The 22,430-nt window shown below is 51.9% G+C and overlaps 1 protein-coding gene across 1 annotated transcript; it reads left to right on the forward strand.

Annotated features, from left to right (window-relative positions):
* Positions 1-1,678: 1,678 nt before the first annotated feature.
* Positions 1,679-21,420, forward strand: Faah (fatty acid amide hydrolase). Its single transcript, XM_048351225.1, has 15 exons — positions 1,679-1,985; positions 11,548-11,661; positions 12,549-12,683; positions 12,851-12,984; positions 13,091-13,297; positions 13,475-13,515; positions 14,572-14,696; positions 16,283-16,408; positions 16,831-16,928; positions 18,326-18,425; positions 18,693-18,733; positions 19,518-19,557; positions 20,177-20,285; positions 20,717-20,862; positions 21,027-21,420. The coding sequence occupies exons 1-15, from the start codon at positions 1,794-1,796 to the stop codon at positions 21,219-21,221; spliced, it is 1,803 nt and encodes a 600-aa protein (XP_048207182.1). The 5' UTR covers positions 1,679-1,793; the 3' UTR covers positions 21,222-21,420.
* The last annotated feature ends 1,010 nt before the right edge of the window (positions 21,421-22,430 follow it).

Below are 22,430 nucleotides of genomic sequence, written 5' to 3' on the forward strand. Positions count from 1 at the left end.
CAGACTCAAGATCCATTAGTGGAAGGCTCATTTAGCTTCCCTTTTTTTTCTTCCTTTGGTAGTGATGGGGTTGGAATTTAGTCTCATAGGCAGGTTGAACCTGCCCCCATCCCTTTAAATTCCAGTAAGTTACTCTGCTCTCATTGTTTTCACAACACAAATGACAACATATATTTTTTTGTACTGGTCTTAGGGCTTAAACTCAGGGCCTGGGGGCTGTCCCTGAGCTTTCATGCTCACGACTAATGCTCTACCACTTGGACCACAGCTCTGCTTCAAATGGTAGAGCATCAGCTTTGATTAAAAAGAAAAAAAGCTAAGGGGTAATGCCCAGGCACTGGAGTTCATGCCCCAGAATTGCCATCTCTCTCTCTCTCTCTCTCTCTCTCTCTCTCTCTCTCTCTCTCTCTCACACACACACACACACACACACACACACACACAATTATAAAGAACTTTCTCATAAGGCTGTTGGGGAAAACTAATGAGATACAGCATATAACGCCCTCTGTGAGAGACCTACAGGGCTCTATGGTGTGTATGTGATTTATGCCCCCCAAGGATGGCTGCTAGGTTCTCTGGCATTCCTACTGCTGTCCTGTAAGAAAACCAAAAGGTCCCAGGACTGGGAGAGAGTGCTCTGGGGGAAGGGAAGGGCACAGTCTGCCAGACCAGTGGTAAAGGAGAGCCTTCTCTGCACGTTGGAGAAGGAAGAGTGGGACAGTGAGTGGGCAACCCAGAACTTCTGTGTCCCTTTGCAGGCTGGGCTCCATAAGTCCTGCACTTGGGGAGAGAGCATGCCTCACCATTGATGAACCCTTGAAGCATGGAAATAAGTTATGAAGATGTCTGTGGAGGGCGGGGCCCTAGTGGCTCATGCCTGTATTCCTAGCTACTTAGAAGACTGAGATCTGAGGATTCTGGTTCAAAGCTGGCCTGAGTAGGAAAGTCTGTGGGACATTTTTTTTGTGTGTGTGCCAGTCCTGAGGCTTGAACTCAGGGCCTGGACTCTGTCGCTGAGCTGCTTTTACTCAAGGTGAGCACTCTACCATCTGAGCCACAGCGCCACTGCTGGCTTTTTCTGTGATTTAATTGGAGATAAGAGTCTCATGATTATAGCCCTGAGCCACCTGCTTCTCCCCCCCCCCCGTCCCTGTCCCCCCCCCCCCCCCATCCAGGAGACTCTCATCTCAAATTAAACACCAGAAAACCGCAAGTGGCTCTGTGGCCGAACGTGGCAGAGCACTAGCCTTGAGCATCAAGCACACCCCAGGACCAAGCCTCCCCCAACAAACAAACAATACACCCCAGATGTCTGCAGAGGTCACTAAGGTCCTTAAGCCTAGTCTGTGCTGGGGTGTGGAGGTGGAGATGGGGGTGTCTGTCTAGGAGACTGGGAATTGCGGGGTGCACGGGGGGCCGGGGGTGGGGGTGGCGGCTGGGCCTGGCACATGCCACTTCGCTGGCACCCGGCCGGTGACCTTGTCGCTCCTGCTGGCTCGCTGCTCCTCAGGACCTGAAGCTCCGGAGTGCGGGGAAAGAGCCCAGCTGGGTGCGAGGGAGTGCGCCCGACGGGAAGCCGGCCTTGACCTTGACCGTTACAGGCCGCCGGCGTGGCGGCTGCTACCAGGCAACGGCGCGCTCCCGCGCGGGCTCGCGGCCGCCCCTCCCCGCGGCGGGCCGGGGATCCTGGGCGGTCCAGGCCGGGTTTTGCGGCGGAGCGGTGGAGCTTGCGCGTGTGGACTCCGCTGCGCGTCTTCGCCTGGGAGCCGCAGTCGGCGGGGCCGGGGACCATGCTGGCCGAGGCGTGGGCCGCGCTGTCGGGGGCGCCCGGGGCTGCCCTGCTTTGCTGCTTCGTGGCGGTCGCCCTGGCGCTGCGCTGGTCTGGACGGGGCGCGGCGCGGGGCGCGGCGGCCCGTGCGCGGCGGAGCCAGCGAGCCGGCCTGGAGACCATGGACAAGGCGGCTCGGCGCTTCCGGCTCCAGGTGACCGCCGGGCAGGGTGGACCTGGCTCGGGGACCCGGGGGAGCGGCGCGTTCCGGGAGCCGGCGGGCGGGCGGGCGGCGCGGGCGCACGCCGGTCCCCAGCGTCTCCCCTCTCCACCCCTGCCCCAGCGCCCCTTCTCATCCCGAGCCCGATGGGCCTCCGGGAGGAGCAAGCCGGACCCGGCGGGGTCTAGATCGCCTTCCCGGATCCCAGGGGAGCTTGGCGCCGAGCCAGTTAATCCCCACTGCTATCGGAACGCGGTGGGGCGAGGCCGGGCACCGATCGGCCGCCGCTGTTGACTTGGTGCGGAGGACTTTGGAATCGCTTTCGCACTCTGCAATGGTATCCTGGGGGCGTCGTAGGGAGAGAGTATTAATGTGTACATGAGATTGCTAAGACGGATCCAGAAAGACACTGGCTCAGATGCACGGGGTGTTATTGGAAAAAGCCCGCCTAGGATGGAAATCTCCCCAGCCTCTGCCTGCTCGGGCTGTGGTGGCCCAATACCTCGCAAAGCCCTTCCAGGGGCAGATTTTGCTCTAGCCCTTTTCTGGGCGATCTCTCAAGCTTTTTTTTTTTTTTTTGCTTGTGCTGTCTTGGATTCCCTCCCCCCCCTTCGTGTGTGTGTGTGTGTGTGTGTGTGTGTGTGTGTGTGTGTGTGTGTGTGTGTGTGTGTGTGTTTGGGAATAGAGGAGGAAAAACTGGGGGAGCCAGGAAACGTCTCTAGAAGAGGACATTTTCCTCTCAGCAGCATGGAACATTAACCCAGGTTAGAAGCCACCGCTGAACAGAAGCCTTGCTGCTGTAGGTGTCTGTAGGATCTGACAGGTGAGAAAACTTACTAACCATGATGGAGCCAGCAGGAATCAGGAAGGTAGAACTAGATGGGAGGCAGGAAAGTGGTTTCACTGAAAATTGCGCTTAAGGTCTGGGAATGTGGTTTACTGGTAGAGTGCTTGTCTAGCATGCATGAAGCCCTGGGTTTGATTCCTCTCCTCAGTACCACATAAACAGAAAAGGCCGTAAGTGGCTAGCCTTGAGCAAAAAGAAGCTCAGGGACAGTGCTCAAGCCCCAGGACTGGCAAAAATAAAAATACAAAAAGAAAGAAAAGAAAATTGCATTTAACAGGTGCTTAGTGGCCAGTAAGTGATTTTTTTTCCCAGTTGGAGCAGAGCTGGAACTAGAGCTCAGTGCCTTATGGGACTCCCTAACTCACTGCAGGGAAGAGAGATTAGGGAGAATGTACCTTCAATGCTAGGCCCAGCCTGTGTCAGGGAATATGGGGGAAATTTTGGCTGCCTGTATTTTTTTTTTTTTTTTTTTTGCCAGTCCTGGGCCTTGGACTTAGGGTCTGAGCACTGTCCCTGGCTTCTTCCCGCTCAAGGCTAGCACTCTGCCACTTGAGCCACAGCACTACTTCTGGCCTTTTTCTATATATGTGGTGCTGGGGAATTGAACCCAGGGCCTCATCTCTTGCCACTAAGCCATATTCCCAGCTCCCTGTAATTGTTTATATTTATTCTGCATCATCCCTAAGGCTTATTGATCAACCGAATGATTGGCTGACCAATTGAAATAAAAAGTATATCTGAGCCAGGTGCTGGTGGCTCACCCTGTAATTCTAGCTACTCAAGAGGCTGAGATCTGAAGATCAAGGTTCAAAGCCAGCCTAGGCAGGAAAGCCTAGGAGATTCTTATCTCTAATCACTGAAAAAGCAAGAAGTAGAGTTGTGGCTCAGGTGGTAGAGCACTAGCCTTGAGTACAAAAGTTTAGGACAAGGGCTGGGAATATGGCCTAGTGGTAAAGTGCTCGTTTCATATACATGAAGCCCTGGGTTCGATTCCTCAGCACCACATGTATAGAAAAAGCCGGAAGTGGCGCTGTGGCTCAAGTGGCAGAGTGCTAGCCTTCAGCAAAAAGAAGCCAGGGACAACAGTGCTCAGGCCTCAGGACTAGCAACAAAAACAAAACCAAACAAAAGCTTAGGACAGGGCCCAGGCCCAGAGTTCAAGCCCCAGGACTGGCAAAAAAAAAAAAAAAAAAAAAGTTTTAAGGATTTTGTCCTCCCAAGTGGGAAGAATCTCTGTGTTCAATCTAAAGTGACCATTTTCTCTGCTTCCTGAGCACAGGTCCTTCACTATCTAGCCTCCCCCTCCCCCTTGTGCTTCTTCTTCATTTTTCTTTTTTTTTTTTAGGTCATGGGGCTTGAACTTAAGGCCTGGGTGCTATCCTTGAGCTTGTTTTGCTTAAGGCTAGTCCTCTACCACTTTGAGCCACAGCTCCACTTCATTTTCTGGTACTTAACTGGAGATAAGAGTCTCATGGACTTTCTTATCTGGGCAGGCTTTGAACCTCCACCCTCTGGTCTCAGCTTCCTGAGTAGCTAGGATTAGTCTGGCACCAGTGGCTCACACCTGCAATAGTAACTGTTTAGGATGCTGAGACTGGAGGATCGTAGTTTGAAGCCAGCCTGGTCAGAAAAGTCCCAGTGAGACTCTTATCTCCAATAAACTACTTGAAGGGCTGGGAATATGGCCTAGTGGCAAGAGTGCTTGCTTCATATACATGAAGCCCTGGGTTCAATTCCTCAGTACCACATATATAGAATAGGCCAGAGGTGGCGCTGTGGCTCAAGTGGTAGAGTACTAGCCTTGAGCAAAAAGAAGCCAGGGACAGTGCTCACACCCTGAGTCCAAGCCCCAGGACTGGCCAAAAATAATAATAAAAAAAAAGTAATAAGCTACTCGAAAAGTCTGGAAGTGATGCTGTGGCTCAAGTGGTAGAGCACTAGCCTTGAGCACAGAGAGGCTCAGGGACAGCTCCCAGGCCCTGAGTATAAGCCCTAGGACCAGCAAAACAACAACAATAACAAAAGAACAAAAGAACTGAGTAGCTGGGATTACAGGTATGAGCAAGCACCTTCCCCAGCTGCTCCTCCATGTCCTTCTTATGCAGCCATCTGAGTTTTGCCAGCTTCTAGGTCAGTATGGTGCGCCAGCACAGGAATCTGCCCCAGGTTGCTACCTATAAGAAGGAATCTTTGTTGCCAGAAATCTATTTGGTAGGGTGGGGCATTGATGGGAGGGTAGATCTTCCTGCATTTCATCCCTCTGAATCAGTATGATTTTTCCTCTGGACTAATTGCCCCCTTTTTTAAATTATTATTAATTAAATTTTGTTGACAAGGTGTTGTGCAAAAAGGGTACAGTTACATAATAGGGCAGTGAGTACATTTCTTGTGATATCTTACACCCTCGTTTTTCTTTCCCTTCCCTAGATCAGGTAGACATATATACAATACCTAGTGTACCAAAATCATATACAGTAGCCATGTGGCGTACGCCAAAAGAAATTCACCTAGAACTTTAAATATAACGTCATATAACGTCAACAATAGAGTTTTCTTATCCTTGTCTTATATGATCATATATACATAGCTGTTGAGCTATTGTGATCCACTGAGAGGTCTATTTTAGACCTTTTTATGTTTAGTAGTTGTTTGGTTTTAGATACATAATGTAAGGTCCCTGACCCAAACCTATGGAAATATCATTTGACAAGAAGTTTTTGTTTTGCAGACCTGGTCTCTACTGTCTCCCCCCACTCCCCAATAGTCATATATCAAGGAGACCATGCCCCTTTGTTCTCTGTGTTCTAGGCTTGTCTCGCTCAACATTATCTGTTCAAGTTCTGACCATTTCCCTGTGAATACCTATATATACATATGTATATATGTATATATATGTATATATGTATATATGTATATATGTATGTATGTATATGTATATGTATATATGTATATATATGTATATATGTATATATATACATATATATATATATATACTTTTTTGGCCAGTCGTGGGGCTTGAACTCAGGGCTTGAGCACTGTCCCTGGCTTCTTTTTGCTCAAGGCTAGTACTCTGCTACTTGAGCCACAGCGCCACTTCTGGCCGTTTTCTATATATGTGGTGCTGAGGAATCGAACCCAGGGCTTCATGTATATGAGGCAAGCACTCTTGCCACTAGGCCATATCTCTAGCCCCGAATACCAATATTTTATCATTTCTAATCGCTAGTATTCCATTGTGTATATGTACCACATTTTTTGGATCTATTCATCTGTAGAGGGGCATCTGGGTTATTTCCATATTTTGGCTATTGTGAATTGTGCAGTGGTAAACATGGATGTTCAGATGTCTTTTTTTTTTTTTTTTTTTTTTTTTTGCCAGTCCTGGGCCTTGGACTCAGGGCCTGAGCACTGTCCCTGGCTTCTTCCCGCTCAAGGCTAGCACTCTGCCACTTGAGCCACAGCGCCGCTTCTGGCCGTTTTCTGTATATGTGGTGCTGGGGAATCGAACCTAGGGCCTCGTGTATCCGAGGCAGGCACTCTTGCCACTAGGCTATGTCCCCAGCCCTGCAGATGTCTTTTTGATATCCTGAGACCTGTTGTTCAGGATAGATGCCTAGGAGTGGTATGGCTGGGTCATAGGTATATCTATGCTGAGCTTTTTGAGGACCCCCCATACTGTTCTCCAAAGTGGTTGTACTAATTTGCACTCCCACCAACAGTGGAGAAAGGTTCCTCTTTCCCTGCATCCCCTCCAGTATTTGTTGTTGCCTGAGTTCAGAGTATAGGCCATTCTAACTGGAGTGAGGTGGTATCTCAGGGTTGTTTTTATTTGCATTTCCTTTACTGCCAGGGATGTTGAACATTTCCTCATATGTTTCTTTGCCATTTTTATCTCTTCTCCTGTGAAGTCTCTCTTTAGCTCCTTTGCCCATTTAATAATTGGTTTACTGGGTTTGGAGGGGGTTAGTTTTTTGAGTTCTCTGTAGATGACAGATATTAGGCCTTTGTTGCTGTGCTGGTGAAGATTCTTTCCCATATGGCTGGCTGTCTTTCTAGTTTGGTGGCTATGTCTTTAGCTGTGCAGAAACTTTTTATTTTGTAGTAGTCTCATTTGTCAAGTCCCTCCCCTATCTGTTATGCCCCTGGGACTGCATTCAGGAAGTTCCTTCCTGTGCCTATAAGTTCTAGCGTCTTTCCTACTCTCTCCTTCAGTAGTTTCAAGGATTCAGGTCTGATGTTGAGGTCCTTAATCCATTTTGAGTTGATCTTGGTGCATGGTGATAGGCTGGGGTCTACTTTGAGTTTTCTACTTATGGCTGCCCAGTTTTCCCAGCACCAGTAGTTGAAGAGAATTGCCCCCTTTTTTAAGACCTGAATTTTCTAAGGTAGATATTTTGGCTCTAAAACACAAAAACTTGCTGGGTACTGGTGATTCATACTTGTAATCCTAGCTACTCAGGGGGCTGAGTTCTGAGGATCTCAGTTTAAAGCAAGCCTGGGCAGAAAAGTCTATGAGACTTTTCAGCTAATCACCCGAAAGCCAGAAGTAGAGCTGTGGCTTAAGTAGTAGAATGCTAGCCTTGAGAAAAAAAGCAAATTGAGAGTGTGACAACCTGTCATAACAAGTGACAACAAGTCAGTACCCGGCATATCACGCACACATAAAAACACAGACCTACATAAACACCCCACAAAAAGCTGCTTCCTGGAGATGTGGCCTCAGGCACCTAGCTTCGCTCTTTAGGAGAGGAAATTACCTGTTGAATTTCTAGTGACTGGAAGCCAAACTGGCTAAGAAGTATCTCTGGTTTTATACAGTCAGCAAATAGGTGGTCTCAAGTCTCTTCTTTTTTTCTTTTTCTTTTTTGAGAAGATTCTCGACATGTTGCCCAGACTAGTATCTAAACTCACCTCAAATACTGCTTCTGCTTCAGCTACCCTGATAGTTGTGGTTATAGATGTGAAGTCACCATGTTTGGCTAAGAGGTGGGGGTCTTGATTACAAGGACTCTGTAGGCCTTTGAGGGTGGATTGGAAGTGAGCATTCGAGCTGAACCAGCTCAAGCCTTGGGACTAGTTCTTTTCTAAGGTGTGCTCTCGGAGTGCGCTGGCCTTTCTAGATGAAAGGAAGGTGACACCTGAGTCTGTCTTAGCAGCCTTTCTTCTGGGACCTTCTCAGATCAGCCCTGAATAACAAGAGGGCATTGGAGAAAGCAGGGCCCTAGCTGCTAGAAGCATACAAGAGTGTGTAATACAGTCCCTTTCCCACCCCAGATGCCGGAAAAGCTGGAGGGGAGGGGATGACACAACCTGAGCACCTCCACGTCACCACAAAATAGCTCACCTCCCACATTCTGGAGCAACTCCAGAAAGATATGTGCTTCTGCTAACTCCTGCCACCTGCCAACCACGGACGCTTATCTGTATCAACCCATCCTCCCACTTGTTCCACTTGGTTAGTGTAAAGGTTGTCGAAAGGAAACTTCCACTCTGCTCAGGCAGAAGGGGGTGGGGTGGGGAGAGCACACTGCTAGCCTGCACAAGATGGAGGCCAGGGAGCGAGAGAGTTTATGGCAGGAGAGGGATTATATTGGGGAAGGAGAGGAGAGGGTGTGGCCACAGTAGATGCAGAGGTGACCTCAGGGGAGACTTCCCATGGTGCCCCTCCCCCCATCATGCCAATTGCCTGGGTTACAGGTGCTGGGTGGCAACTTCTAGGGTGCACAGGGAGAGAACCAAGGGAAGGGGCCATTTCTCCTGGGCAGACCTGAATTTCAGAGGCTAGAGGTAAGGGACTCTTGAGGCTGGAAGAGATGCCCCGGAACACAGGTTCTGCCTCTATGCCTTTGCACACGTGGTCCTGTCGCGCCTGGATGCCTTTTTCAGTTCCTGCACTCCCTGGGTAGAGTTCTGATGCTACTTCCTTCCTCTGGAAATTTGGTGGGGAGGCAAAGCCATGTTGGGCTTTTCCCTGGTCTGGCCCTAGCAGGAAAGGCGTTGGCCAGCGCCAGGGCCTAGACAGGGCTGCAGTTAGGTTCCTTGTGTGTTCTAGGAGAAAGGGCTGAGCCTGGATGAAGGTCTTGGTAGAGAGGTAGCCATTTTCCTGAGCTATTCAGAGGGCTTGGTGAGTGACTGGTGCCAGGGGGAGGGAGAAGGAGGCACCAGCACCTGCCCCGGGAGGACCTCGAACCTGCCTGGGGGTGGTGTTGAGTGAGCTGAGGTGGAAGGAAGAGCCATTGAGAGCGGGGGAGGGGGAAGGATGTGGTAACCAGGGACAGGTGACTGGAGTGGCTTCTGTGAGCTGCATCACTGGGCTCATGCGTCAGGCCGGATGGAGGATCAGGGGGTGTTGGATGTGTGGAGGGCTTGGAGACTCAGGGCATGGTGGCGGGGAGGCTTGGGGGAGGGACTGGAGAGGGAAGGCAGTGCTCCGAGGAACCCTTGCAAGCCTGTGCTCTTCACATCAGGTTTCATGCTCTTACTCAGCTTTTTCCTCTCACGGCTGGCACTCTAACCACTTGAGTTACAGCTCCTCTTCTGGCTTTTCACTGGTTAACGGGAGATGAGAGATTTGTCTGCCTGGGCTGGCTTTGAGCTGTGATTCTCAGATCTCAGACTCTCAGGTAGTTAGGATTATAGGTAGAGTCCCTGGTTGCCTGGCTTGCATTTTTTTAGACAGGGTTTTACCTGTGTAGTCCAGGCAGGCCTGGAACTTGCAGTCTTTTGCCTCAGTTTCCCCACTGCTGAGGTCTGATGCTCATGGCAGGCACTCTCCACATGCCCAGCAGAGCAGCCCATCTGCTGTCTCACCTTACCATGATCTGTGACAGGTTTGTTTCCTTGCTGGGATGCTGGCTGAATGTAGGGATCTTATCTTCTTGCTTACTTTGCTGACTGGATAAATGAGTGAATGTCAGAGTTAGCAATGGAGAAGCATGAGAGAAACCAGCAGAGTGCTGAGAGAAACCGGGAGGGAGGAGCCTGTGGCCTTGGCACCTTGGGGAATGCCTTCGTGGGCCCTGGAGAGAGATGGCATCAAGTATCTGTTGGATCTGACAACAGAAAGTCTCTGGTGACCTTGGCAGGAGGAGCGAGGTTGGGGTTAGTAGAGAGAACTGTGACTCAGTCTTCACTAATTGCTCCAGTACTCCTGGGTGTTTGCAAGTCAGGGCCCCACCCATCGACCTGGAGCCCTGGAGGCGGGGCAGGCCGGCGTGGGTGCCCACCTCTCTCAGAGAGCAGCTCCCCACAGCCGGGCCCAATTTAACGACGACCCCACCCAAAGGCTTTCTTTTCTTCATCCTATCTGGAAATCTTATTTTTGTTTACTGTATTGTCTTCTTAAGTTTTCTATTAGATCAATAGTGAATATTATACTTTTAAATTTTCCGGCTAGTTATAAGCTCACATTTTATTTTTTATTTTATTTTATTTTTTGGCCAGGATTGGGCCTTAGACTCAGGGCCTGAGCACTGTCCCTGGCTTCTTTTTGCTCAAGGCTAGCACTCTGCCACTTGAGCCACAGCGCCACTTCTGGCCATTTTCTGTATATGTGGTGCTAGGGAATTGAACCCAGGGCCTTATGTATAGGAGGCAATCACTCTTGCCACTAGGCCATATCCCCAGCCCTATAGCTCACATTTTAAAACCCCTTATTTTAATTTTTCTATATAATTTTCTCAAGCATCTTCCTGTGGACTTCTGCTGTGCTCCATCCCTTCCCTGCTTAAGCTTGTGTGGGCATGTTTTTTTCTTTGCCAGTCCTGATACTTGAACTCAGGGACTGAGCACTGTCCCTGGCTTCTTTTTACTCAAGGCTAGCACTCTACCACTTGAGCTGCTGCGCCATTTCTGGCTTTTTCGGTTTATGTGGTACTGAGGAATTGAACCCAGGGCTTCATGCATGCAGTGTAAGCACTCTACCAAGAGGCCACATTCTCAGGCCCTGGTATGGCTTTTTGTTTGCGCCTGTTTCCATGGTGAGTTTAGTTCTGAGTCCAATGCAACCACCTCATCTGTGTCTGCAGAATGTATGTATCAGTTCTTCCTTTGGGCACTGCCTGCAGCACATCTCTCCCAGCGCTTGAACGCAGGTAGATGGCTGACGGACAGGCTGTGCAAGTGGGCAGAGCACTGCTGCTTGCCACCATGGCCTAGGGCATGTACTGACTCTCTCTTTATGTGCTTCCCTTTATTTATCTGTTCATTGGAAGTGACAGTACAATTTAATCAAAACATGTAAGGCAGCCAGGCATGGTAACGCAGGCCTGTAAACCCAGCTACTTGGGAGGCTGAGGATTTTAAGGCCATTTTAGGCAACAAAACTGAGACCTAATCTCAAAGAACAAACACAAGTGCCTCAGCACAGTGTGTGGCACGGCAGGTGGCAGGGATGGAGGTTGGTTGCAAAGCTGCAATAACCAGCCTTCCCCTCTCCAGCCCCTGTACCTATCCCGCCCACCTCTAGCCGGAGGTGACATCTGCACCTGCCAGGGACAGCAGGGTCTGCCCAGGCCATGTCCTGCCTCTGCTGTCAGAGCTGGGGGTGGGCCTATCTGTGGTGGGTTGGCATGTGACAGCTAGGGAGCGAGCGTCTGCTCCGAGTCTACATGGGGAGCGTGGGGACTGAGGGGTGTGGGCTACCAGTGTCTGCTGCAGGCTTGGGGGCCACTGGGGAGCAGGGGACTGATCAGAATGTGTTCCCTACAGAACCCAGACCTGGACTCAGAGGCTCTGCTGGCCCTGCCTCTGCCTCAACTGGTGCAGAAGTTAAGCAGTGGAGAGTTGTCTCCTGAGGCAGCCCTCTTCACCTACGTGGGAAAGGTAAGGCCCTTGGCCAGCCCCATCCTCTGTTCCCACCTCTTTCTTCTCTTTGCATAGGCTGTGGGGAAAAACGTGGCCTGCTTAGGGCCATGGTGGGACCACAGTGCCAGGGAGAAAAGGAGCGGGAACAGTGTGTGTGTGTAATTGTGTGTGTGTGTGTGTGTGTGTGATTGTGGATATTGAACCCAGAGTCTTGTGCATGCTAGAAAAGCACTCTACCACAGAAATAAATGGTTATTGCTGTTATAATTGTTATCATTTTCTCTATGTAGCCCAGGCTGGCCTCAAAATCAGGATCCTCCTGCTTCAGCCTCCTGAGTGCTAGGATTACATGCATGACACACTATGCCCAGCAATTTTTATTTTACCACAGTTTAATAAGACAAAGAGCTGGTAGCCTGTGGCTCATACCTGTAATCCAAGCTAGTCAGGAGGCTGAAATCCGAGGATTGAGGTTCACAGTCAGGCTGGGTAGGAAAGTACATGAAATTCTTATCTCTAGTTTACCACTCAAAAAAAGAAAAAGCCAGAAGTGGAGCTGTGGTTCAAGCAATAGAAGGTTAACCCTGAGCAAAAAGCTTAGGGACAGTACCCAGGCCCTGGGTCCAAGCTACGATAAGCACAAAAAGAAAGAAAGAAAGAAAGAAAGAAAGAAAGAAAGAAAGAAAGAAAGAAAGAAAGAAAGAAAGAAAGAAAGAAAGAAAGAAAGAAAGAAAGAAAGAAAGAAAGAAAGAAAGAAAGAAAGAAAGAAAGAAAGAAAGAAAGAAAGAAAGAAAGAAAGAAAGGAGGGAGGAAGGGAGGAAGGAAAAGAAAAGAAAAGAGAAAAAAAGACAAAGAGAAGAGGCCAGTTTTGCTCTTCTTGTGTCTGCATCCCCTTCCCTCGCTAGGCCTGGGAAGTGAACAAAGGAACCAACTGTGTGACCTCTTACCTGACTGACTGTGAGACCCAGCTGTCCCAGGCCCCACGGCGGGGCCTGCTCTATGGAGTCCCCGTGAGCCTCAAGGAGTGCTTCCACTACAAGGTATTCCTTGCCCTATGTAGGGCTCCATGCCCCATGGCTGGGGTTACTTGGGGCCCTCAGAGGAAATAGCAGGTCCTGAGTACTTGAGGGGAGACCCGGGTGAGCCCGGGGCCGCAGAAAGGCACCTACCTCATTGGCTTTGTCCTCTTGTCCTTCCCTCCTCCCAGGGTCAGAACTCCACGCTAGGACTGAGCCTGAACGAGGGGGTGCCAGCAGAATGCGACAGCGTGGTGGTGCAGGTGCTGAAGCTGCAGGGCGCCGTGCCCTTTGTGCACACCAATGTCCCCCAGTCTATGTTCAGGTTGGGTCTCGGGTTGGGCTTCAGCAAGGAGAGGCGGGGTGTGGGGTGTGGATAGTGGGCATCTGAGATGGCATAACCTGGGCTGACCTGTTTCTGCTTCCTCCAGCTATGACTGCAGTAACCCCCTCTTTGGTCAGACCATGAACCCATGGAAGTCCTCCAAGAGCCCAGGTGGCTCGTCAGGGGGCGAGGGAGCCCTCATTGGGTCTGGAGGCTCCCCGCTTGGTTTAGGCACTGACATTGGAGGCAGCATCCGCTTCCCTTCATCCTTCTGTGGCATCTGTGGCCTGAAGCCTACCGGAAATCGCCTTAGGTATGGTGGGTTTAGGATGCTCCCGAGCCCCTTGCTCAGCAGTGATCTGTGATCGTGGCTTAGTCTCCAACCTCTCTGGGCTGCAGGGTTCCTAGTTTCCAGTGCTGGGAGTTTGGAGCTTGGGATGGGCAGGGGGTGGCCACTTCCTGTTTCTAACATTTTGTGTTTCTCATCCAGCAAGAGCGGCCTGAAGGGCTGTGTCTATGGACAGAAGGCAGGTGAGGTCTGTGGTGCCCTCTGTGCCCTGCAGGTGGGTGGGGGGTTGGCCTGACCCACGCCGTCCCTTGCTTCCCCAGTGGGCATTGTCTGACTGTCAGGTGCTCTTTGTCTTAAAACTCTTGAGCCTTGACCCAGCTCTTACTCAGACCCAGCCTGAGAATCCACTGGGGCCTGTTGACCCTTCTCTGTTTGCTTGTTTTTTGTTTTTTTTTTTTTAATTAAATTTTATTGACAAGGTGTTGTGCAAAGGGGGTACAGTTACATAATAAGGCAGTGAATACATTTCTTGTGATATCTTATACCCTCATTTTTCTTTCCCTTCCCTAGATCATGTAGGCATATATACAATATCCAGTGTACCAAAATCATATACAGTAACCACGTAGGGTTCACCACAGGAAATTCACCTGGAACTTTAAAGATAAGGTCAACAGAATTCTCCTGTGTCCTTCTCTCTTTTTTTTTTTTTGCCAGGCCTGGGCCTTGGACTCAGGGCCTGAGCACTGTCCCTGGCTTCTTTTTGCTCAAGGCTAGCACTCTACCACTTGAGCCATAGCACCACTTCTGGCCATTTTCTATATATGTGGTGCTGAGGAATCGAACCCAGGGCTTCATGTATATAAGGCAAACACTCTTGCCACTAGGCCATATTCCCAGCCTTCCTGTGTCCTTCTCTTGGAGTTGTTTTTCCTTATTCTCATCTTATATGATCATGTGTACATAGCTGTTGAGCTATTGTGATCCACTGATAGGTTTATTCCAGACCTTTTTATGTTTAATAGTTGTTTGGTTTTAGATACATAATGTAAAGTCGCTGATGTGTTTTTTTTTTTGTCAGTCCTGGGGCTTGGACTTGGGGCCTGAGCACTGTCCCTGGCTTCTTTTTGCTCAAGGCTAGCACTCTACCCCTTGAGCCACAGCACCACTTCCAGCTTTTTTTATATATGTGGTGCTGAGGAATTGAACCCAGTGCTTCATGTACACGAGGAAAGCACCACTAGGCCATATTCCCAGCCCCTAGTTGACCCTTCTTGCCCCCATTTCCTACCCCACAGTGAAGCTCTCTGTTGGCCCCATGGCTCGGGATGTGGAGAGCCTGGCTCTGTGCATGCGAGCCCTGCTATGCGAGGACATGTTCCGTTTGGATCCCACGGTGCCACCCCTGCCCTTCAGGGAAGAGGTGAGCAGGGGTGGGTATGGCCAAAGGGGTAAACTCCAAACCCAGGCTGTGTGGGCAGGCCCTAAGACCTAGTTTCCTGAAAACTCCTCTCCCAAAGATCTGAAGCCAAGCTCAGTTGCTATTCCACAGTTTGCCACCAGGTGGCAGCCTTGCCTGGATTTGGAAATCCGCTTTCCAGTGTTATTGCCAGGGAACCACTTCCAGTCTTAAAACTCCTTGGGAGAGAAGCCCTGTGCCTGGGCTGTGCTTGTCCCTGAGTCATTAGCAGCCTTGATTACAGTACTCCTGTACATTTCTCCAGCAGTAGAATGCTTGGTACACAGGTCGAGTGAGTGGTGGGCAAGGTGCTGGCTCCCCAAAATATCACAGAGACAGCCTATTGGTCAGACAAAGCTGAGGTGGAGGAGCCTTTCCTCAACAGAACCTGAGGTTTCCTGCCTTAGAGGGCGGGAAGAGTGGGGTCTAGCTTCGATACATCTTGTAATGCGAGCGTTGGCAGGGGTTAGGTAAAAATTTCATCTCAGGGATTGGGGACACAGAAAGGTAAGGATCTGGAGGTGCGAGCTTCAGTGTCCTGGGGTGTCATTGTCCTTGGAGGCTTTCTGCAGAAGAGATGAACTGTATGTATAAGGTGTTTGGCAAAAGGCACATCAGATGGACTCAGACAGGAACAAGTGTCATGTCATTGTGGCCTGTGAATTGTGTGACACAAGCTCCACTTTCTAGTCTGATATTTTCTTTTTTTTTTTTTTTTTTGGCCAGTCCTGGGGCTTGGACTCAGGGCCTGAGCACTGTCCCTGGCTTCTTTTTGTTCAAGGCTAGCACTCTGCCACTTGAGCCACAGCGCCACTTCTGGCCATTTTCTGTATATGTGGTGCTGGGGAATCGAACCCAGGGCCTCATGTATACAAGACAAGCACTCTTGCCACTAGGCCATACCCCCAGCCCTCTAGTCTGATGTTTCTTTTTCCTGTGCTTGCTTCTTGCCTCACCCCAGCGAATCCACCTTGAGAGAGCTGAGGGACCTGACCATGGGCAGGAGAGTAGGCCTGATGTTCCTGGTGGGTGGGGCAGGTGGGCAGATTGGGGTGGGGTGGGCTTTCCCTCCTCAACAGATTGGACACTGCAGCCTAAACTCCTTCCTTCCCAAGAAGGAGGAGAGGAGGGAGGCAGTCCCTGTCCAAAGGTATGGAGCAGTTTGTCATAGGACAGGTGATGAACTTCAGCTCAGGAGACAGGATGCCTGAGTTCAGACCTAACTGTGTTCTGCACTTAGTGGCTGGCCAGGTCCTAATCATGCTTTGGGCTCCAATCTCTGTGTACCCTAGTTTCTTATGACCACTGGGGACCTTCTTTTCCCCTGCCACCTCACTGTGAGGGTGTTTTATGAAAGGATCAGCTATGCGAGGTCCTGGCCTTGGTCAGGGTCTATTTTTCAGGGGGAATGGTGCCAGAGGAATCCAGGCTGCAGCCTTGCAGCTATAATTGGGGCTGAGTAGTAGCTTTTCTGTGTCTAGGAGCTCTTCCTAGGCCATCCTCTCCTGACCCAGCCCTGCCCTGCCCCTGCCTCTTGTGTTTGCGCCCAGATTTACAGAAGCTCCCGGCCCCTGAGAGTGGGATACTATGAGAGTGACAACTATACCATGCCTAGCCCAGCCATGAAGCGAGCCTTGCTAGAGACCAAGCAGAGCCTTGAAGCTGCTGGCCACACGGTATGGCTGTGGGGGTTTAGAGTCCTGGCATCTCCTCTCCTCTAGGGAGAGGCTACTTCCTCCCAGCCCCTCCCCTGTCTAGTCATTTGTGATGAGAACTGGGGCCTAGTGGGAGGAGCGTATAGAGGGATGCCTAGGCAGGTGGTGAATGGAGAACTCAGCCTGCTCTCAGTGGTATTTCAACACTGCAGGGGGGAGGGAGGGGTGTACCACCCCAAACAGAGGGTCCCAGGCCCCTGAGACTGTGGGACAGCTTTGTATGTGATTCCAGATATCACTTGTGAGGGCCATTTTGCAGGTGGTTTTCATGCCTCAGTAAAGTTGAGCCATGGTCACTCATGAGAGTCCAGCCACACCCTGGGCCCAGGGCCGTATGAGGCCCCAGACTTACTGTGGGGCTTTACACCTCTTCATCCCTGCAGCTGGTTCCCTTCTTGCCAAACAACATACCCCATGCTCTGGAGACGCTGGCAACAGGCGGGCTGTTCAGCGACGGAGGCCACACGTTCCTGCAGAACTTGTGAGTGCTGATGGGCTTCAGGGTATGCGGTGGGATCAGAAGTGGCCTAGAGCAGGAGAGAGCAGGCGGGTCCTGGGTCTCCTGGGACGGGCCTCTGTCACAGCCTTCAGGGCGCTGACCTTGTTCTTCTAGTGGTACAGCTTAGGCCTGGAGATACCTCACCAGGGAGACTTCGGGAAGGTGCCAGCCCAGGCGGAGGCTGGGTTGCACATTCCTAGCCCCACCTGAGCTGAACTTATTTGTGTGTGAGGAGATAAGGACTTCAGGGGGGGTTTCTTCTATCTGGAAAGATCCAGGATCAAGGCAGGCTGTGGCTCTGGCTCTGGCTGGCCTAAGCCAAGTCTTTGTTTTTGAACAGGACCGCAGTTTTCTCTTCTGTGAAGAGGGCACATTGAAGATGACTCTTAGAGGGACTTACAAGAGCTCATGTTTAAAGAAACTAGTTGTTTTGAGCTGTGTGTGTGTGTGTGTGTGTGTGTGTGTGCGTGCGTGTGTGCCCACGTGTGCACCAGTCCTGGGGCTTGAGCTCAGACTCTTGAGCTCAGATCAGCACACTGTCCCTGAGCTCTTTTGCTCAAGGCTAGCAGTCTACCACTTGAGCTACAAGCTCCTCTTCCCGCTATTTTGGTGCTTAATTGGAGATAAGAGACTTATAGGCTCACCTGCCTGGGCTGGGTTTGAACTGTGATCCTGCTGAGTAGCTAGGTTTGTAGGTACGAACCACCAGTGCCCAGCATCTTTAGCTGCTTTTAGTCATCACAGGGACAGAAAACAGGCTTGTGAACGTACCTTTTAGGGGTGTATCTGGCTGGCTGAATTTTATCTCTCAGGCCATAAACCTGCTGCCTTTACCTGATTGTGGGATGGCTTGGCTCTTACAGCCTTGCTTGCCCAGCCTGTGGCGTCCCCCAGGTGCCAAGTATGGTGGGATTCAGTGGAGGTGGCTACCTCTCACTCTGCCCTGGGAATGAGCCCCAGAACTGGTCACTTGCGACCTCCTCTGTGATCTTGAGGCAGACAAACGATGAGCAGCCCACTTGGGACAGTCCCACTCGAGCCTACAGGCTGGCATCAGTGCCAATTGCAACCTATCCAACATGAAGCCAAGACAGGAAGGTGTTGTCCTCTGTCCTGGAGCTTCTGAGCTGGCTCTGCTGGGTGGCACCTTGGGGTCTCCAGTGAGGGGAGTTCAGGCATCCCAAAGGTGTAGACAAAGCCTGCATTGGAAGGAGGCCGATGGAGGAGCTGGAGACCAGCATTTACCAGGGTCTGGTGATGGGGCGGACAAGAGGTATAGAGAGGAGTTGGGAGGTAGGGGACCGGGTGCAGTGCAGTGCTGAGCAGGAAGCTAGGGGGATGGAGCTGAGAGAGCCTCTACTCCCTCTTTTACCTTCCAGCAAAGGCGATTGCGTGGACTCCTGCTTGGGGGACCTGATCTTAGTTCTGAGGCTGCCCATATGGCTTAAAAGGCTGCTGTCCTTCCTGCTGAAGCCTGTGGTAAGGGAACAGTTATTTGAGGGGCTGGGCTGACACCTCATCACCTCTTGCTCTTTCCTGCCTCCCTGGCCCTCTTGGGTTAGGTAGGCGTGGCTGCTGCTTCTCTCTACCCCCTCCCCAACTGCTCTCCTCCCCATCCCCTACAGTTTTCAGCCAACCTGCTTGCCAAAAGGGGTACAACCTGGGCCTTGGGGGACACAGGAGAAGGTGCGGGTGGCTGGCTGTGCCCCAAGCTGAGTCACTGATCCGGTGTCTGTTCCGGTGCAGCTCCCGCGGCTGGCAGCCTTTCTCAGCAGCATGAGGCCCCGGTGAGTAGCGTTCCTGTGCCCAGACGCCTGGCCCGATCTTTCCCCAGCCATCCCCAGTCCAGGTTTCTGTTAGGAAGAGCCCCAGGGAAAGTAGTTAGAAGTTGTTCAGGCAGGGGGCAATCTCTATGGCCCTCAGGGTGGGACTCTGAAGATGTCTTAGTAGGGCCCAGGTCTGTCTGGAAAGCAAGGGTTTAAGGAGGGAAGAAGATGGGAGATGTTGGGCTGTAGGCATGGCTGAAGTGGTAGTGTTCTTGCCTCGCAAGTGCAAGGCCGTGAGTTCAATCAATCCCCAGTCCCACCAAGATGGGAGACCAGATGGGGCAGAGAGTAACGGTCAGGAAGGAGCCGGCCTGGGCTGGGCTGGGAATCATGGAATACTTTTAGGGATCTGAGCTAAACCATGCTGTTCTATCTGCTCCTTAGTGACTCGGGCTGGGAAAGCCGGGTACGAGTCACCTCATTCCCAGGCCAGCATCCTGTAGACTATCCTCTTCTCACCCCCAGTCATTCAGGACCTTTGACAACACCGTCGTTTCCTGGGTCTTGAGTAGCCAAGAATCAGGCCCGGCCTAGCCCTGCCTCTGCCGTGGAGTCACTAAGTGACTCAGCCTAAGTCTCCTTGGGGCGCCTGTGTTTATGTGGGCAGCAGGTCCTTGAATTCTTCCTCTCTCAGCGTCCCATAGAGCGGAGGGAGATCTGGAAGTGGTGAGAGTACAGGGCATGACACTGCTTGATCCCTGTGGCTGTGGCTCTGATCACTGGTGACCCTGCTCCCTCTGCCTAGGTCGGCTGCAGAGCTCTGGCAACTGCAACATGAGATCGAGGTGAGGCCTGAGCCCCCATAGCAGGGCTGGTATCCTGGATGGCTTGCCATTCTCTTCCCCCTCTCTGGATCACTGCTTGGACCCTGCTGTCTTTTTTTTTTTTTTTGCCAGTCATGGGCCTTGGACTCAGGGCCTGGGCACTGTCCCTGGCTTCTTCCCGCTCAAGGCTAGCACTCTGCCACCTGAGCCACAGCGCCACTTCTGGCCTTTCCTATATATGTGGTGGTGCAGAATCGAACCTAGGGCTTCATGTATACACTTGCCACTAGGCCATATTCCCAGCCCCGCATTGGACCCTGCTTTCTGACACTCATTTGTTTCAGTGCCTCTCAAGGCTGAGTGGGCACAGCTCCTACCCTGGGAATCTCTTTGCCCCTCTGGAGCTAGCTATGGCCGTGCAGTGCATGGCTCCCCATTGGCAGGAAGTCTACCTGTGGTTCAGGTGGGAGGTGATTTCAGTGATGCCTCCTCCCCAAAAGCAGTGCTGCCTTCCTGCCCTGGGGACCTCCATTCCTGGGCTGGTGGCAGGTACCAAGGCCATAGCCACCCAGCCACTGTCCCTGCACTGGACATGGTGGGTGTGAGTGCCCTCCCAGCAGGTGGGTGTCCCCTCCCTCAGGTGTACCGCAGCTCGGTGATCACTCAATGGAGAGCCCTGGACCTGGATGTGCTGCTGACCCCCATGCTTGGCCCCGCTCTGGACCTGAATGCTCCGGGCAGGGCTACAGGTGAGACCCCCGACACTCGCGCCCCTTCTCTTCTATTAGTTCTGTTCATGCTGGGATGTAGAGAAGGAGCCTACCCCTGGGGGAGCACCAAGCCCTTTTTTTGGGGGGGCGGGCATCACAGTGTAGTGGGCCGCAGAGATGAGATAGGAGATACTGAAATGTCCCGGGAGAGTCTGTAGTTTGGGGAAGTGAGCTTTGAATCTAATACTTGGGGAAGCCAAGAGAAAAAGAACATTCCAGGTGGGGAAGCTAATTGATGAAGGCACAGGATAAGTATCAGCGGATCTTCTAGGGATCTGAAGCCCGGGGAGTGGGCCTCTCCTGGCTGTGCGGGCAGATGGCCATTTCAGAGGGACAGTCACTGCAGCCCAGAGAGAACAGTGGACATGGCAGGTGGCAGGGGTTGCTGCAGCTGCAGTGCTGTGTTCCAGGGGCTGTCAGCTACACCATGCTGTACAACTGCCTGGACTTCCCCGCGGGGGTGGTCACAGTTACCACGGTGACGGCCGAGGATGACGCCCAGATGGAACACTATCAGGGATACTTTGGAGATATGTGGGACAAGATGCTGAAGAAGGTAAAGCTTGCCCACCTTCCAACACACTCCCTACCTGCCTGCTCCCCGGCCCCACTCAGCTGTCACGCACGTGCGGGCCTCCCCAGCCTTCCAGCAATCCCCCAGCCTGCGGCTGGCTCTGTGTCCCCTGGCCCTCAGTCCCTTGCCGTCTGTGTCCCCAACAGGCCATGAAGAAGAGCGTGGGGCTGCCTGTGTCTGTGCAGTGCGTGGCTCTGCCTTGGCAGGAAGAAATGTGTCTGCGGCTCATGCGGGAAGTGGAGCAACTGATGACCCCGGAAAAGCGGCTGTCCTCTGGAAGACCTGCCTGTGCAGCTCCAGAGGACCCGGATCCCATGCACCCTGTGGTCCAGCCTAGTTAGGGCACCTTGCCATCCCACAAGGAAGTGTTCAGCATGGGGTAAAGACTTCCATGCCTGTCACCCTGACCCTCCCCCCCCAAATTCTGGACCTTGCTCCCCTCCCTAGACCCCTTTCTGTCCTGGTCACCTCCCCCATGTGACAGCCAGCCCCTGTGACATGGGCAAAAGCCCACCAACAGTGAAGAAACATTTTCTTGTCTCTGCACTTTCTGGGTGTCGCCATGGGGATAGTGGGGGCCGGGCCTGTTAGGAGCAGGGCTCTTTTCTTGCTGGGCGTTATCCGGCTTCTTCCTTCCTTGCTTTGTTCCTTTTCTCTGCCAACAATGCCCTTTTCTGCTTTTTTCACCACTCACCCCATTGAGGCCCAGCTTAGATCTTCCTCCAGAAGGTCTGCTGCCTTTCCTTTAGGCCTTTTCCTCCGAGCCGCTGGCTGTTTGTGGGATGCTGCCTGAGCAGACTTGCTCTCCTCAATGGCTCCATCTTTGTCTGCCATGGACAGCAGACAGCAAAGGGTCAGGGAAGTGCCTGAGTTGGCCCAGGGTAGGGGGTGCGGGGTGAAGAGTTGAACGGACATAGCTGGCTCTAAGCTGGTGCTGTTGGACAGAGGCACCTGCCAGCTCAGGAGGAGCGCAGGAGACAAGGCAGTCATCTGACAGTCTCACAGAGCCCACTGAGCCTGGATTGCTCTGGGAAGGCGTCCTGGAGGAAAAGGACCTGTGTTGAATCTAGAAAATTCCTAGAGATTGAAATAAGGGATTAAAAAAAAATGACATTCCAAGAAGGGACAGTTTGGTAATGGCAAGCATGTGGAATTGGCAGAGGGGTAGCAGAAATATAGGAGAGGCCCAATCAAGATGAACTTGGGGTCAGGAACTTGAACTCTTGTCTCACAGGGGATGAGGGCATTTGCAGGGTCATATACATCGGAGGAGCGAAGCCTAGAGAAGGATGAGGACATTGCTCCAGGATTTGTAATCCATGGAGAGGGACCTGAGGCAATTGCCCAAGATGGGAAGGGGTTGTTTGGAACTGTTTTTTTTTTTTTTGGCCAGTCCTGGGCCTTGGACTCAGGGCCTGAGCACCATCCCTGGCTTCTTCCCGCTCAAGGCTAGCACTCTGCCACCTGAGCCACAGCACCCCTTCTGGCCGTTTTCCATATATGTGGTGCTGGGGAATCGAACCGAGAGCTTCATGTGTAGGAGGCAAGCA

The sequence above is a fragment of the Perognathus longimembris genome, chromosome 7, assembly GCF_023159225.1.
Source record: "Perognathus longimembris pacificus isolate PPM17 chromosome 7, ASM2315922v1, whole genome shotgun sequence".
Taxonomy (NCBI): domain Eukaryota; kingdom Metazoa; phylum Chordata; class Mammalia; order Rodentia; family Heteromyidae; genus Perognathus; species Perognathus longimembris.